This window comes from Onychostruthus taczanowskii, unplaced genomic scaffold, assembly GCF_017590055.1.
Source record: "Onychostruthus taczanowskii isolate IOZ18803 unplaced genomic scaffold, ASM1759005v1 scaffold4, whole genome shotgun sequence".
Taxonomy (NCBI): Eukaryota; Metazoa; Chordata; class Aves; order Passeriformes; family Passeridae; genus Onychostruthus; species Onychostruthus taczanowskii.
Window position 1 is genome coordinate 8,453,718 of NW_024501459.1, and position 15,093 is coordinate 8,468,810.

Here is a 15,093-nt window from a genome sequence, read left to right on the forward strand (position 1 = left end):
CAACAAGCACACTACTGTGTTAAACATCAGTGAACATGCTTTCTTACTGTTTAAGGACAAATGACTAGTACCTCATGCCAAGAATTTCCTAAATAGTTTCCATCTGTATGAGCCACCGTGATGAGAGTTTTAATGGTGTCAATGTTCTTCTGCTTCATTTCAGTAATACCAGAGCTCACTGTAAGCAACGTAAATCTTGCTAATGCTTGAACATAGGCATCTCTTTCAAGCTACAAATGGGAAGGAAAGAAACACAAGTCTCATAAATATTTTTGCCATTTCTTGTTCTTAGTACAATCTGTGTGATTTCATCAACTATACCATTTACCTTTCTCTTCCTAGAACCGAATTTCCAAAGCATAGTGAAAATATCTCAAGTTCTTCACAAGTAAGAAGATATCTGTGGGATGAAATCGGGTTCCTTCTATTCAGGAACATGAAGGGTAATGTCTGACAGCACAGAACACATCAATGTGTTTAGGCTTCTGGTTTGGTCTTTTTTTGGGAAAACAGGATGCTGTTTCAGAAGAAATGCTGCTACTTAGCTAAGTTTTCAATATTCTTGTACCATACTCAGACCTACTCTGAAAATGCTGCCTTAAGCAGGCCCACTGAAGCTTTAGCATTTTTTGGTCAACAATACCTAAAAAATGTATCTAAAAGGCCTGTTATGCCAATTCTATGGAATTGCTCAAAACCTTTTTGATTTTAATTTGCACCATTTGGAGCATCTCAGAAGCTTCTGAGGCAAGTGTCATGGGTAAACAGCAAGTGACCAAAATGTAGACAGATCTCACAAAAGAAAATTCTACCCAGTTACCCAATTTTTATGTGTATGGTATCTATAAGCAACAAAGAGGTCTCCTCAGATCTCACATTCTCACATGAACCAATTACAATGGTAAAAAAGGGATTACAGTTGAGCCCACAATGAATTTTATTCTTCTGTTATATATCAACTGAAGGCTGTAAAGTGAAATGGTTGTATACCACATAAACAAATGACAATTATAAAATATATTTAACTGTTTGGATATTTAGGGCTATTTTGAAGTAAAAAATCATTAAGCACAGAAAACAATGAAATATTAAAAAAAACAAACCCAGGAAGAATGGGATTCCACAGAGAAAATACTAACACCACAACAGTGGGCTATGGTAGAAGGGACAGACTGCCACTGAACCACTGACTACAGAATAGCTGCCACATTCAAACCCAACCATTACTGCAGGGTACACTGGCAAAGGCAAAGAAAATTATGTAGAAGCACAGAAAAACAAAGTCTCAAAGAAAGAGTACTAAGCAACGAAGCTTTAGTTTACAGACTGCATATTTTCTGTAAAACATTTTCAGTCCTACTCATTCATGCAGGTATTCCCACTCCCCCTCCCCTTTTTCTAAGCCAGCACAGTAGAAGACAAACAACTGAACAATGTGTCCATCACCCAGAAATTTAAACTTGATGATATAAGTAGATTAAGTACATCCTTTTGATGCATATCTTTTTTCAGATGCTTAAAGACAAAAGTCAGACTTGGTGGCAAGTCCAAGATTAAAAGTATAAATAATTAAAACCAGAATTGAGCTTTTAGCGGTGAACATGCATAACTTAAACTATATTGTGTACTTTGGAAATTTTCTTAAAATTAAAGGAATCCAGGTCCCTCCATTATCTCTCAAGGTGTGTAAATGTTAACTCTTAATAGACACCAATCTTAATTTCTGGACATTTACACAATGAAAATTGGAAAGTTGCCATCACTGGTAAAGCACATGAGGAAAAATTTCATTCCAACAGAAAACATCCTTAAATCAGCTCAAGTACTCATGTGCCAGTCTCCTTTAAACCATCAGAGCTATGTGGTGTCTGCAGTCAGACAATATCCCACCTAACCAAGACCCTGTGAACTGGAATCATTCTGTAATACTGAAATCACCAATAAACCAGTACTGTTTTTAATTATATCAAAAACCCAGAATTTCCACAGAAAACCAAGAAGTAATAATGCTTATACTGAAAATGCAAAAGCAATGCTTCCCGTTTTCTGAAATTTAAAAACTTGGTTTTGGAACACCTCCAGTTCAGTCATGTCCCAAGCCAATGGAAGGGTACAACTGAAGCATAAGGATCTTAGAGCAAACATGTCCTTGCTCTCCCCAGCAAGGCTGACCACTGCAGGACTGGGAGCTAAACTCTGCAGCTGCTGAAACTGGTATTGGTACCAGTTCCACTTTTGCAGCTTAGAAACAAAAGTAACTGGAATATGTTCCACTGAACACCTGCAGGCTCCAGGGAAGGCTTTGTTCATCACATTTTTAAGTCTGTCCAGCTCAGGAACAGGTGGTCATGCAGAAATTAGGTGGAAAGAAACCTCATATGATCTCAAATGGGCTTTTTAAAGCAGCTGTATCACAGGTCCTAATGTACTTTTTCACATTTCCACATTAGTGGTAAAAAGTTAGCTAACTTGCCAAATACAAGGGGAGAAGAAAGGAAAGCGTTCCCTATTGTATCACAGTTCAACATCTTCTATTTAGTTTCATACAGTTGGTTTCTAGGTTGGTGTGTGTTCTCTTGGTAAGCATTTTCAACATACACATGAAATAACACAAAGCCAAACATAAGGATTTTCCCTATCCCTCTCTTCAGCTATGTCTATTAGAGACTTATGGTAGACCAGTACTCCATTTATTAACTAATAATTTACAATAACATAATTGTACTTTCCCTACCATTGGTTTCTAAATAGAAAAACAAAAGCCAGAAAAAGCCCAAGTTTAATCACCACCACCCTCTGGAGCCAGGGAGTCTGGCATTCTTGGCATTGCACTTCATGCAAGATCCATTCATTCATTACATCAAGAATGCCATTTTTAGTGCCATAACTGTTAGAAGGGTATCCATTTATAGACATCTCGGATTAGTATAATCTCTCTGAAGTTGAAAACAGTATTTCAAATACAGTTCACAGAGATACTATGTTTACAGGACAGAGACACTCATTTTATAGAACAACACAACACATCTAAGCAACTTGGTAATAATGCTAGAAATAAAATACTTTGACATACAAGTAATCAATTTTTAGGGAAATAAACATTCAGTGTTTCTCTAGAAAAACATGGAAGCACTTACCACAAAACACCAGGAAAAATAAAAGTCACTTCATATACACTTCCAATCAAATATCAGATGAAATAGTAATGTCAGAAGCAGGCAGCCCGTATCTATTGCAGTGCACAGCTTCAGCAGCAAGGACACTTAGAATCCCACTAACATCTTGCTGGTACATAAATCAAATCATTGTCTAATCTTACATTTTTTACCTGAATGTTGAAAATGCAAGCAATCCGGATTGCACATCGTATACCCTCCAAACAAAGAGAGGCAACTTCGGTGTCATCGCAGTCCTGCAGACCCACGCTGAATGCAGCCAGGAAAGGCGTCCATGCCAACTGCAACGTATGCAAAGCAAGTGTTACACCAGCTATTGTTGGTACTTAAGGGAATGTTATAGTTTCACCATCTTGCTGAAGTGTAAATTCCATTCTTAACTTACATAATCAACCTTGAAGCTGTCTTTTGACAAAAAGGAAAGAGAATATACAGACATTAAATATAATAGTAGAAAGTGTGGTTAGAAGAGACATGAGACACAAAATGAGGCAGAAGTAATGCAGAGTGGAGCTCCCCTCAAAAGCACTTGTCCTCTCCCTCAGCAACAAACACACAGGCACCTTCAGATAGTTGTAAAAACCAAATGCTAAAGCTATGTCAATCAGATCTCTGGTAAGAGTTTTAGCATTCCCAGGATGACATTTATCTTTGCACATTGAAAAATAAGAGTAAACAGTTATTCTAATAACCAACACACCATATAACAGATTTATGATGAAAAGCACATACTTAAGTAAGACTACCTTATCCTGATAACACCAGAAAAAAAAACAACAAAAGAAGGGAGTGAAGTAAAAATAAGGCAAACTACATTAATCATACTAAAATCATAGTAAGCTAACAACAACAACAAAATACAGGGCATGACTCTTGCCTTATCTCTCTGCTACTAATTTTGTTGCCCTTTTCCCTCCCTCTTTTTGTGCCTAAGACACTACAGATGTTTCTCATTCCTCCTGCCTTAGGTGGCACTGAGTACTGCAAGAGATCACACAGTACTTTCCTTGTGGTTAAGGCTCCCTCTCCCAAAGGAGGAAAAAACAGTGAGAAGATGCAGAGGATCCTGCTGTAACTACACGGAGTTATGGTGAGGAAAAACATCATGGAACCCAGAATGATTTTAGAAACAGTTTTACCTGAAGTCACCCCAGATGAAATACAGAGTCAATGGGCACAGCAAGGAGCAATAGATTTCACACTTAATTTCATAATAAAATGATGCACCACAGAGGTTTGGCTTCATTTAACCCAACAGCTCCAAAAGCACTACCTTCAAAACACATTTAATGCTTGCACATATCAAACTCTAACTATGGGACAGTATTAAAGGCATTGGATGAATTCATAGATTCAGGATTTAATTCCCTACTGTATCACCTTTAAAGGTCCCTTCCAACCCAAACTATTCTATAATTTTATGTTCAGAAATGTATGTTTTTCCCCAACGCCTTCCTAATTTTCCCTGCTATTGTAACCAAAACTAATCTTAAAAAAATCACAAAACTGAAATAATTTCTTTAGAACTATCTAATGGTCTGTATAATGTGCTTTGTAACTACATGTACACTGTTATTTGTAGGCTGAAAGAGGTGAAAATCAAGCCTCAAAACTGGACAATAAATTCTGGGCTGCTTAGATGGATGCATAAAGTGAATTTTTTCTGTTTTAAAAATTCAGCCACTCTGTATCTGTAAACACAGTTACAATGATCAATTTTATGTGGACATCAATGGGTGAGATACCCAGAAATTTGTAAATTTTTACTGAAAATTTAAGTCTAAATAAAAAAAAGGTGAAATTAGGCATTCAAATTCCACAGTTCTCACTTGTTTTTGAGAAGAGGGCCCTCTGTTCAATACATTACACTACCATCCTCAGTACTTTAATTACTTCATTAACATCCTCAAGTAACTTCAAGTAACAACTTCTTATTTTTTGTACCTTCATGAAATATGTTTAGGGTGTTAATTTAACCAGTGCTTCAGATTTTGCTCCTTTGAAAATGAGCTTTGAAAATACACTTTTCAGATAGTAAAGGGTAGGAAGTATTAGGGCTGATATCCTGAAGAAAATCACACTATGAATTTTACAGATGCCTGCATGTGAATTATTTAATTTCAGCCTTTAGGAAGTTAGCAGAGAGAAAGTATATTACATATCTGCTATGTGACACCTAAAAGTAAATTGTTAACAAGGTCAGTGCTTAGCGTTCCCTCCATAAAAATCAAATACTATGCTAATTTTTTTAATAAGGTGGCAACTTGCAATTTTGCCTCATAGACAGCAATCTTACACAGAGATCCTCAGTGTGCCCAGGTGGCCAAGAAGGCCAGTGGCATCCTGGATGGTATGAAGAATAGTTTGGCCAGCAGGACCAGGGCAGTGCTCTGTACTCAGCACTGGTGAGGCCACACTTTGAATCCTGGGTTCAGTTCTGGGCCCTCACTGCAAGAAAGGCATGGAGATGCTGGAGTGAGTCCAGAGAAGGACAATGGAGCTGGTGAAAGAGATGGGAGTTGGTCCCAAGTTACTTGGGAGTTCTCCCAAGTAACAAGGGAAAGGATGAGACACGTGGCCTCAAGTTGCACCAGGAGAGGTTTATATTGAATATTAGGGAAAATTCCTTCATAAACGCAACTGACAAAAGTTGGAACAAGTGTCCAAGGAAGTTGCAGGCAGCAACCCTGGAAGCATTTAACAGACATGTATATGCAGCACTTCAGGTCATGGTTTAGTGGTAGACTTAGCAGCACTGGGTCAACAGCAGGACTCAAAGCTTTTAAGAATCTATTTCAACCTAAAAGTTTCTGTGCTTCTTGGGCCTGGAGCTCCACCTAACCTCATAGCACATCCCCCTAGGGAACCATTTGCTTATTCAGTGATAGTGGTCTGAGACTTTACTTCCCTGGAGCAGTTCACAAAGGGGTCATGTGAGCACCATGACTTGAACAAGGGCACAAACAAGAGCATGGTAAAGCTGTAACAATTTATCTCAATGGCAGATGACTGCTGTGAGTTAGGTATGCCGGAGACCACATCCAAGAGCCCACTGAGGCATCCTGCACTGCTGAATATACTCTATGAATCTGAATCACTGCTATGGAAAAGGCATTTGGGACGCAGACAGCTTTGCACTTACACAATAGCAGTCAGGTGCTTAGAATAATAGTTTAATACATGTCCAGCTTCCTCCCCTACACTGGACCAGAGTCCCAGCTTTCTGAAGTATTAATTTGCAACAGACAACATTAGATAAATGTTTTTCCTGATAATTGCTCAACTGCTTCTTGTACCAGCACAGAAACTTCTTAAATTCCAGGGTAAGTGAAACTAGATTAGAAGGTTCAAAATCCTCTCTTTCCTGTAGTAAGTTAAATAATTCACAAAATGAGCAAAACACAGTGAATGCAAGTCCTTAGTATTTTTAATAAATCCTGTCAGTCAGCATTTTGTACTAAGAAACTGTGATATTCTACATGATTATCTAAACGTGTATCTCACCTTAAACATGGGTCTCACATGCTCCAGGTGTGTTGCACTGGTAAAAGGGGCCTGAACGTGGCTCACTGCCTCCATAAGAGCTTTAGCTGTTTTAGCCATTTGTTCCATTTCCAAGTTATATAGGAGTCTCCTCTGCTTCTCACTAGCAACACCTGCAAACACATTTTTTCTCTCATTTGTGCATCTTTAGCAATGGTGTCTTTAGGAATATAATAATTTTATGTTTTTCATTAAGTACAATATTCAGATGTATTTTTGTATCTACTTTCTGAAATTATCACACCAGCCTTCTCATATTTCTTTTACAATATAGATAAAATTTAAGACAAACCTGTATTTGAAATGTAAACTATTTTTAAGCCTTTACAGAATTTTAAGATTTGAACAACAGAGATTTCTTCTCCATCACCTCAACTGACAGCATAAATATCACATCCACTAAATTCAAAAAGAAGAGATATTTCATAGGAATCCATCAGCAGAGAAAATAACAATAAAAATAACTGGACTACCTTTTTCAGTGCGAGAACTACATTAAACCTTTTAATTTACATAACTGAACCTCCATCTCATGAAGACGGTGAAATCCAAGTTGCATGCAATAATAATATTTTTAAAAATTACAATAAAATATAATGTTAAGTGAATGAATACTGAAAACAAGAGTATTTCTTTTTCCCAGATGCACATTTCCTATAAGCAATCCATTCATAAGGCTAACCTAGGGCTTAAATTGTAGAAATATGCTGGGAAGAAGTTAAATCTCTCATAATGTTCTCTGTAGAAAAGCTAGAATGAGTAACATCTCAATCTTCACACTGTGCAAAACACAATTTTTCTGTAATCTGAGAGGAGAAAAGATAATTAATAATTAATAATAAAAGATAATTAGTAATTAATGAATTAGGGCCCTAAGAATCAAACATTGCAAAATATTTGAAGACAAATTGGTTATTGCAGGAAATCACAACAGTTACTTAAGAAAAAGAAGACACGCAAAGTGTGTGTGCTCTGCTCTGTACCTATTGACAACCACGTAACTTCATAGAGCCCTCCAATTTCTCTGTGCTGCTGCTCAGCAGCAAAACCTGCCTACTCCATGACCAATGCACTGATTGCCAGGAATTCAGATGCAAAGGGAAGTGAAAATAAGCAGTTGTATTTAATGCAGTTTTGAGGTTAGCATCATGTATTTGTGTTAAAAAGAAAAGGATATGATATTAGAAGCTAGGACTCACTGTGAGTTAAGTAAGTGGTGTTTGCTCCATTCAACTCCTGTTTTAATTAGGAGAACTTCATGAAACTTGAAGAAAGCTAACAATGCCACTACTTACTTTGTTTACTGGATTTTGTGGGTATTGTTAATTCTTTTGTTTCTTTCATTGAAATCTTCTTTCCAGCTATTTCATTATAGATAGCAGACAAATATTCTTCAGGGAGATCTTTACTGTCATTGATACCTCTATTCATTTTAATATACTGTTCTTTTGTCATTTTATTCTTAACCTGAAATGCAGAAAGTAGCTGTAAATATCAAGAAATGAGGCAAGCTTATGAGTTACAATGCTCCCTATAAAACTGTCCAGCCCACAAGAAGTTACCATCAAGGATAAACCTGCTGATTCAGAAGACATTTTAAAATATTCAACACATCCAAGACTACACTGTCAAATCTACAATCTGCCACAAAGCCATGAGGACACTCCAACACTCAAACGTTTGGTAGAATCCACAGATCAAATGTATGTCAAATTAGATGTACATTAAAAAGATAAAAAGAAAAAAAGAAGCTTTTTCTTGTCATACAGACTAAATTATCTATCATAGAGAAATCTACCTTACAGAAAGGCCTAAGCAAAAAAACTTCAAAACCTCAACACCCATGAAACATAATACTTAAAAGATGCATGAATGTACACTACCTTACTTCTTACACACATACTGGTGTTAAATTGGACATCAAGCTTTTACAAATACATTGTCACAAAGCCTGAAAGTTACATGCCTATGAATTACACAGATATTTATTCCAGCAACATACCTGTGGACTGTGAAGATCTGTTGTCAACATGATAATTGAGTAAGCTAAAACATATGCAGTATCTGCACTAGCAAAAAGAGTTTGCCTGAAGGCAAAAAGGAGAGAAAGAATAGCAAATTAAATTTATGAGGATTTTTTATTAATTACTCAGCTTTCCAAAGTTCTGAAGAAGTGTATCTTACCCTTGGTTACATTCTAAATATCTAGCAGCAAATTTCTCCATTAAGCGATCAATTTTTTGAGCTTCTCCGGGTAGACGAAATCCTTCTAGAAACATGCGCAGAGCTGAAACAAAATCCTTTCCCGAAAAGTCATGTTGGTCTACATATGCATACATGACTTCTTTGTTAAATTTATCATTGTCTCCCAGGAACTCCCCAACCTGAGTCTAAAATAAGAACAGAAAAGACAAACTAGTGCATTTATATTTGAAAAATAGATAACAACAACAGTCAAATGTCATACAAAAAGAGGCGTGTATTGCAGTTAACTGTGACGAATTCCTGCTTCTCCTCTATTGTCTGAAGCAAAGTATTTTGGCCATATCATCATATGTAATCATAATGAGCAATATGAGCATGTAAGAGCATCAGAATGCTCTTACATGCTCATATGTATCTGCCTACATTCTTCCTTCTCTAATGGCTTTTACTCACATGCCATTAGTACTGATCTCAAACAGATGCAAGGGATGCTAAAATAAAAATAGCTGGTACTCAAAATACATCTGAGTTGATCACTGTCAACAATACAGTACAATGAATACAGTACAATGAAAAAGAGCATGCATTCAGATAAAGATGCCTGGATATGTAAACTGAGGTTTACAGAATGTTTTAATGTCTGATTCTAAGCATTAATACTGAAATTTGTGAATTCAGCCACAGCTGCAAACTTAGGCACCAGTGGGTGTGGCCTTCATGCATAATGGTGAGAACTGCTGTACCAGAAAGTTAGGTCTCTCATGACAATATTAACATGAGATATTCCCACCCAGATATTGCAGGACTCTTCCAAGTCCAGCAACAGCTGCTAGCTGTAAATAAAATCAAAGAGCTAATCTCAATTAACTAACTTTCCTCTGGAGGCAGAAAAAGGTGCTTTTAATGTTGTTGCACCACATTATTATTTTCACCATCTCTGAAGGACAGATACTTCTGGCAGTTCCTTACTAAAGTATGCAGGATTTACTAAGTTGCTTCAAGCTATATTAACAACTAAGTACAAGTTCTGAGTCAGCTCAAGTAGCTCAGTCTCTTGCTTTACACCTTGCCGAACCACAGGATGCACAGAGCACAGAACAGAGCTCTACTGCACCCTCCAACTCAAATTCCTTGAACTTACAAATTTTAGAAGAGAGAGAGAGAAGTTTCCTTTTCTTCATTCCACAATAATGTGACACACACTCTGAACACTATCAACTGATTTGTAATTAGTATGAACACATGAGCATGAGCACAGACAACCATCAGGAAAACAGTTTCCTTACTGAATCTAATCTTTCCTCTTGATGCAAGAATTGAGCAATATCTTCAGGGGTAGTGCCAAGCATTCCTTGTTCTTGCAGGTACTGAATCCCCCTCTTTGGTTTCTTGTTGAATCTGTACAATGAAGAGCAAGATGAAATGAGAGTTAATCCTTTTACCCATGAAAAAAAGCTGTACCAGCCTAAGTAAAGAAATTCAGAAATTTCAGGTTAAGATGCTGAAAAATCTACATATTAAGTATTTTTCCTTTATCAAACTGCCCATTAGATAGGAATGAGCCATTTCCATTTACTCTGGCACTCATGAAGAAAAAAAATATTCCACAAAGACAGCAAAATCTTGAAAAGAATAATTATGGTGTTGATTTTTATCTTAATCTGTATGAAACAATCAACAAATCCATTAGTTGCCTGTAAAAATGGAAACATACAAAACATAGAACCAGGAAACTGAAAGAAACCGAAGCCCTAAAGGACTAAGGCATATTCGTGCAGGGTCCCAGAACTGTATGACAGGAATCTTCCATTTTTGCATAAAACTGACCTCACTGAAGAGATTAAGGCGACAAAGATAAAATCACATGGAAGATTCACGTCAGACTGCACTGAGAAATTATACTATCCTCCAGTTCTAATTATGGCAAGTTAATTAATCATAAGGACTCATCAGCATAAGCATACAGGCATTTTCACCAGTAACATGTACATGAAAACGGGTCACATTCAAATGATCACAAGTTCAATGTTCTTTTTATCCAAATATAAAAACCTTATTTTTAGACAAGCAGGTCTGGAGAAAAAAGAACAAACATTCAGAGTACTCATCTTCTAGCTGTGAGGAATTAGGTTAACACAAAACACTGTTGACAGGCTCCAAAGGGGACACCATTCAGCACTCTTTCACCAGAGGAAGTGCTGTTACATCCAGAGTTTTTTTCCTAACACAAGGTGAGTATCTATGAGGAGAAGGAAGAAAAACCCAGGAATCTTCATAGCTCCAAAAGAATCCACCCTCCCATGGGTGATAAAAGGGCACTCACAAGTCAATTCCTTGTTCTATTATTTCCTTTTGCTGCTTTAGGACTTCAAACTGCTCTGGGTTGTCAGTGCCGGACATCTGCGTGCTGTAACTGCCAATTCCTGATGAAGCAGTAGAATCCAAAGAATTTAAGCTTCCATATCTGTTAATTGTTTCAGGATGTTTGGTTTCACTGCTGTCCTGTTCTGTGGGTTTTTCTTGGCCTATAAATTGGACATTCAGTGAAAATAAATAAAAATCACATGTCAAATCTTCAATGCAGGCTTCTAAAACTCAGGGTTATCTTCAATTATGTATTTATTTTATATATATATATATATATATATATATATAAAGGAGAATTCATTCAGTTCATCACACACTGAAATTTAAGTCTTAAATTAAACTGTAATTTCTGGCACTTGGGAACAAAGCCCCAGCACCTCGGATAACCAACTACAGCTTTAATATTTTATTTTCAAATCTAGTGTCACTTTTAACCTGGAGCAACTGTTCTAAGTTTTGGAAACAAAGTGTCTAAAATAATTTAGGCATGTCAAGGAGCAGGTACACTCAGCTCAAGAAGCCAGCCATGCTAACCACTCCTAGAAAGTTTACTACTTCACCTACCAACTTTAAGTGCCTGACCTGAAAACTTCAGCGTAACCTTAGGCTGGATGAAAACAAGATTAAAACATGTAATTATTTAGTTACTTCATGGCTTACAACAGTCAAACTTGTACAGCTATAAAATGTATAAGTAAATATTCAGTAAATAAGTAATTCTTAAAATAACCAGTAAATAAGTAAAAAAATGCTCTCTATTCAGCTTGCTTTAGCAGTTATTTAATCAGGATGAAATTACATAAAAATTAGGGGAGCTTCAAAGAAAGTCTTCAGACACTTTTAAAATTAGAAATACAGAAAATAACAGGATTTAGATGTTTTTCAGTCCAGTAGCCTTCTAGGAATCCACAAAATTAGGAAAAGACAACTAAGAAAACTTGTTTAAATGACACCAAACTTTTCAATATTTCTACCAAAGGAAAAATACTCTGGACATTAACAGTACTGGAAGAACACACTCAAGTCCTGTAGCATCTAATTACTCAAGGCAGAAGAAACACATCATATGTCTTACCAAGGGTTGTTTGGGAATTGGGATTTACATATTGATCCTTACTCCACTCCACCATGCATTTCAAGATCGATACTAAGCATTCCAACCCTTTTTTCCTCAAACTTAATTCCTAGAAGAGATTTCATAAACAGTTAGTTAGTGGACTGGAGAGTTTAGTCTCAACCTATCGTGCCAAGAAACATAAAACTTCATAAAGTTTGGTGCAACTTTTACCTGAACATTGGACATGCCAAGTTCTTGGCTACCCCTTCCTTGAGCAATCTTTGATAAGTCATTAACCAGCCTTTCAAATATATTTGCTGCATTTAAATCACAATCATAGTTCACATAGATGTCCACCACGCTCTGAGCATCTATAAATAAAATGACATTGTCAACCTTAGAATAAAAACTAGGTAATTTAATGAAAGGCAAGTATAGTTTTATGATAAAAACCAAAATCTAGAACACAACAGTCCTTCATACCTGCACATATCCTTGTCAGTGTTTGTATAACCATCCACTTATGATCAAATGAGCTAGTAGAAGTTTCCAAGATATACAGGAAAATTTCTTTGAAGAAAACCTAAAAAATATTCCAGGAAGAGGGAGAAAAAAAAATCTATTACAAAACAGTCACTAACTTTGATGGTCAAAATTCTGACATAACTGTGAAAGCAGCACTTTAGAAGTATAGGAAATAATGAAAAGGCAAAAAAAAAAAAAGGAGGAAAGGAAGAAATACAATTGATACATGAAAATTAGGAATTGGAATTATTTACTTTTGTGAAAGCAGCACTTTAGAAGTACAGGAAATAATGAAAAGGCAAAAAAAAAGAGGAAAGGAAGAAATACAACTTACAATTGATACATGAAAATTAGGAATTGGAATTATTTACTTATGTGCTTCTGCAGTGCTGTCCAGGTTTATTTTCTAAGTGTACAAAAGCAGAAGAATTTGGAATAATGTCAAATCCTGAAGGACAGCTCAGCCTAAGAAGAAGCCTAAACTGCTGTTAAGAGTTCCCTCAGGATTTTGAAAGAAGAGGTATCACCTCATGACAAAAATACTTTATCTAAAAGATGATGACATTATGGCACAAAGATAACAAACAGCTACTTATGCAAATTTGAAGTATTGGACCTTGATTAGAAGGGAAACATCTTGACATGAAAGAATCACTCTATAATATTAGATTACTACTGGAAGAAGCATACTGGTCAAGCACAGCATGCAGCACCTCCATTAATAGGAAAGCTACTCTTCACTAGAATACTGATAAATTTGCCCTGAAAACATTTTGGTACAGGTGTTGTTGTTTGGAACAGAAACTATTTTGTCCCCTATCAATTAGCTCCTCACCAGACTCATCAGCACCATAGGCTGACTAATTCAGCCAAGCTTGCTTAGCAGCTGAACTAAAGTTTCTTCTTGATTTTTCCCTGGGCAGCTGCAACTGCTGTAACAGCACCTGAACTCAAAAGTGGACAGGGCATTACATCACTGTTCTGTACTTCTGAGAGCTCAGCTCTTCACAGCCACCTGTGGCTTCCAAATGCACAACACACAGTTTTTTTACTAGAGGACTGCTGAGAGTCTCAAGCCACTCAACTTGTCCAATAATATCACACAAATATCCAAATATATAAATACCCTTTTTTTTAATATTGACTGTTCCTTCATAGCACAGAATTTTTACAGAGATTTTTTACACTATTAACCAGGTAGAGAAAAACATAAGCTGTTTCCACTTTAAGTCATACACCTGGGGAAAAACAGCAACACTGATTTTTAGGCAACTTTGGTTGGTAAGGTATTTCTTCAAGCAAAATGTGCTAAAATAGTTACATTTTATTGATCTCTTTAGAGAAATAGAGGCACACAGCACAATGTCAAGCTAACTGTCTTAATAAGGAAAGCATCCCTATGAAACCTAAGGAGTTCAACACATTTCAAAGACTTGCACATGCTTAAACATACTTAAGTGTACTAGACTGATTTTAGCCACAATTTTATGTAATCAGAGAAAGACAAAAACTTAATACATGTCATGCTGTGAGTAACCCTTAGTTATACATTTGATGTTTTCTGAGTTTTTATTGAAAGACACTAATTCAATATATTCTCTGCAACTAGCAAAAGTATTTCTTTTCTGGTAGAAAATTTAAAAAATAAGTCACTTATGAAGCAGAGAAAAAGGTTTCAGGGACAAAAACTAAACCCAAATCTAAGCTAGAAGAGAAAATAGCTGGAAGCACTGCATACTATCAAGGCACTTCAGATCTTTATGCCTCTGAGACCAAGCTGACTTCTTGCTTCTGGTGTCACCTTTGGAAAAGCATATCCTGGAATGAAGAACTTCTCAAAACCATAGTTATGGTTTACCTTTCAGCTATTTAAAAATGCTGTTTATCAGTATATAACTTATGGCAATTCACATCACAGAGCTGAGACTTCATTCCTAATATACTGGAAAACTAAACCAGAGAGCTATTTATTATGTTTGGTCAACTGAAGTATGAGTTTTAAGGTATTCACAGTTATGAAAGGGTGGTAATGGTAAATATAGCTAAATGACACCCCAGCTCCTCTGATATCTAGGATTTGATGTGCTGCAAATATATTCATTAATCCATCCAGAATTACTGTTACAATACAACTAAGGTACAACTTAAACCATTTTACTGTCAGAGGGCAGTGTTAGCTAAATATTCAAGTCAACAGGCCACAGGAGGGTCACTTTCAAC

The 15,093-nt window shown here is 36.4% G+C and overlaps 1 protein-coding gene across 1 annotated transcript in view; it reads right to left on the bottom strand.

The window, feature by feature from the left end:
* The window catches only part of ARFGEF1 (ADP ribosylation factor guanine nucleotide exchange factor 1), an 84,880-nt gene that overhangs the window by 21,749 nt on the left and 48,038 nt on the right, over window positions 1-15,093 (bottom strand). The window contains exons 11-21 of the mRNA XM_041412686.1: window positions 12,832-12,931; window positions 12,580-12,719; window positions 12,367-12,475; window positions 11,248-11,449; window positions 10,211-10,322; window positions 8,904-9,109; window positions 8,722-8,806; window positions 8,015-8,186; window positions 6,681-6,832; window positions 3,329-3,457; window positions 72-230 (exon numbers count right to left, since the gene is read on the bottom strand). Of these exons, the coding sequence (XP_041268620.1) occupies window positions 72-230; window positions 3,329-3,457; window positions 6,681-6,832; window positions 8,015-8,186; window positions 8,722-8,806; window positions 8,904-9,109; window positions 10,211-10,322; window positions 11,248-11,449; window positions 12,367-12,475; window positions 12,580-12,719; window positions 12,832-12,931 (1,566 nt within the window). The remainder of the gene's footprint in view (window positions 1-71; window positions 231-3,328; window positions 3,458-6,680; window positions 6,833-8,014; window positions 8,187-8,721; window positions 8,807-8,903; window positions 9,110-10,210; window positions 10,323-11,247; window positions 11,450-12,366; window positions 12,476-12,579; window positions 12,720-12,831; window positions 12,932-15,093) is intronic.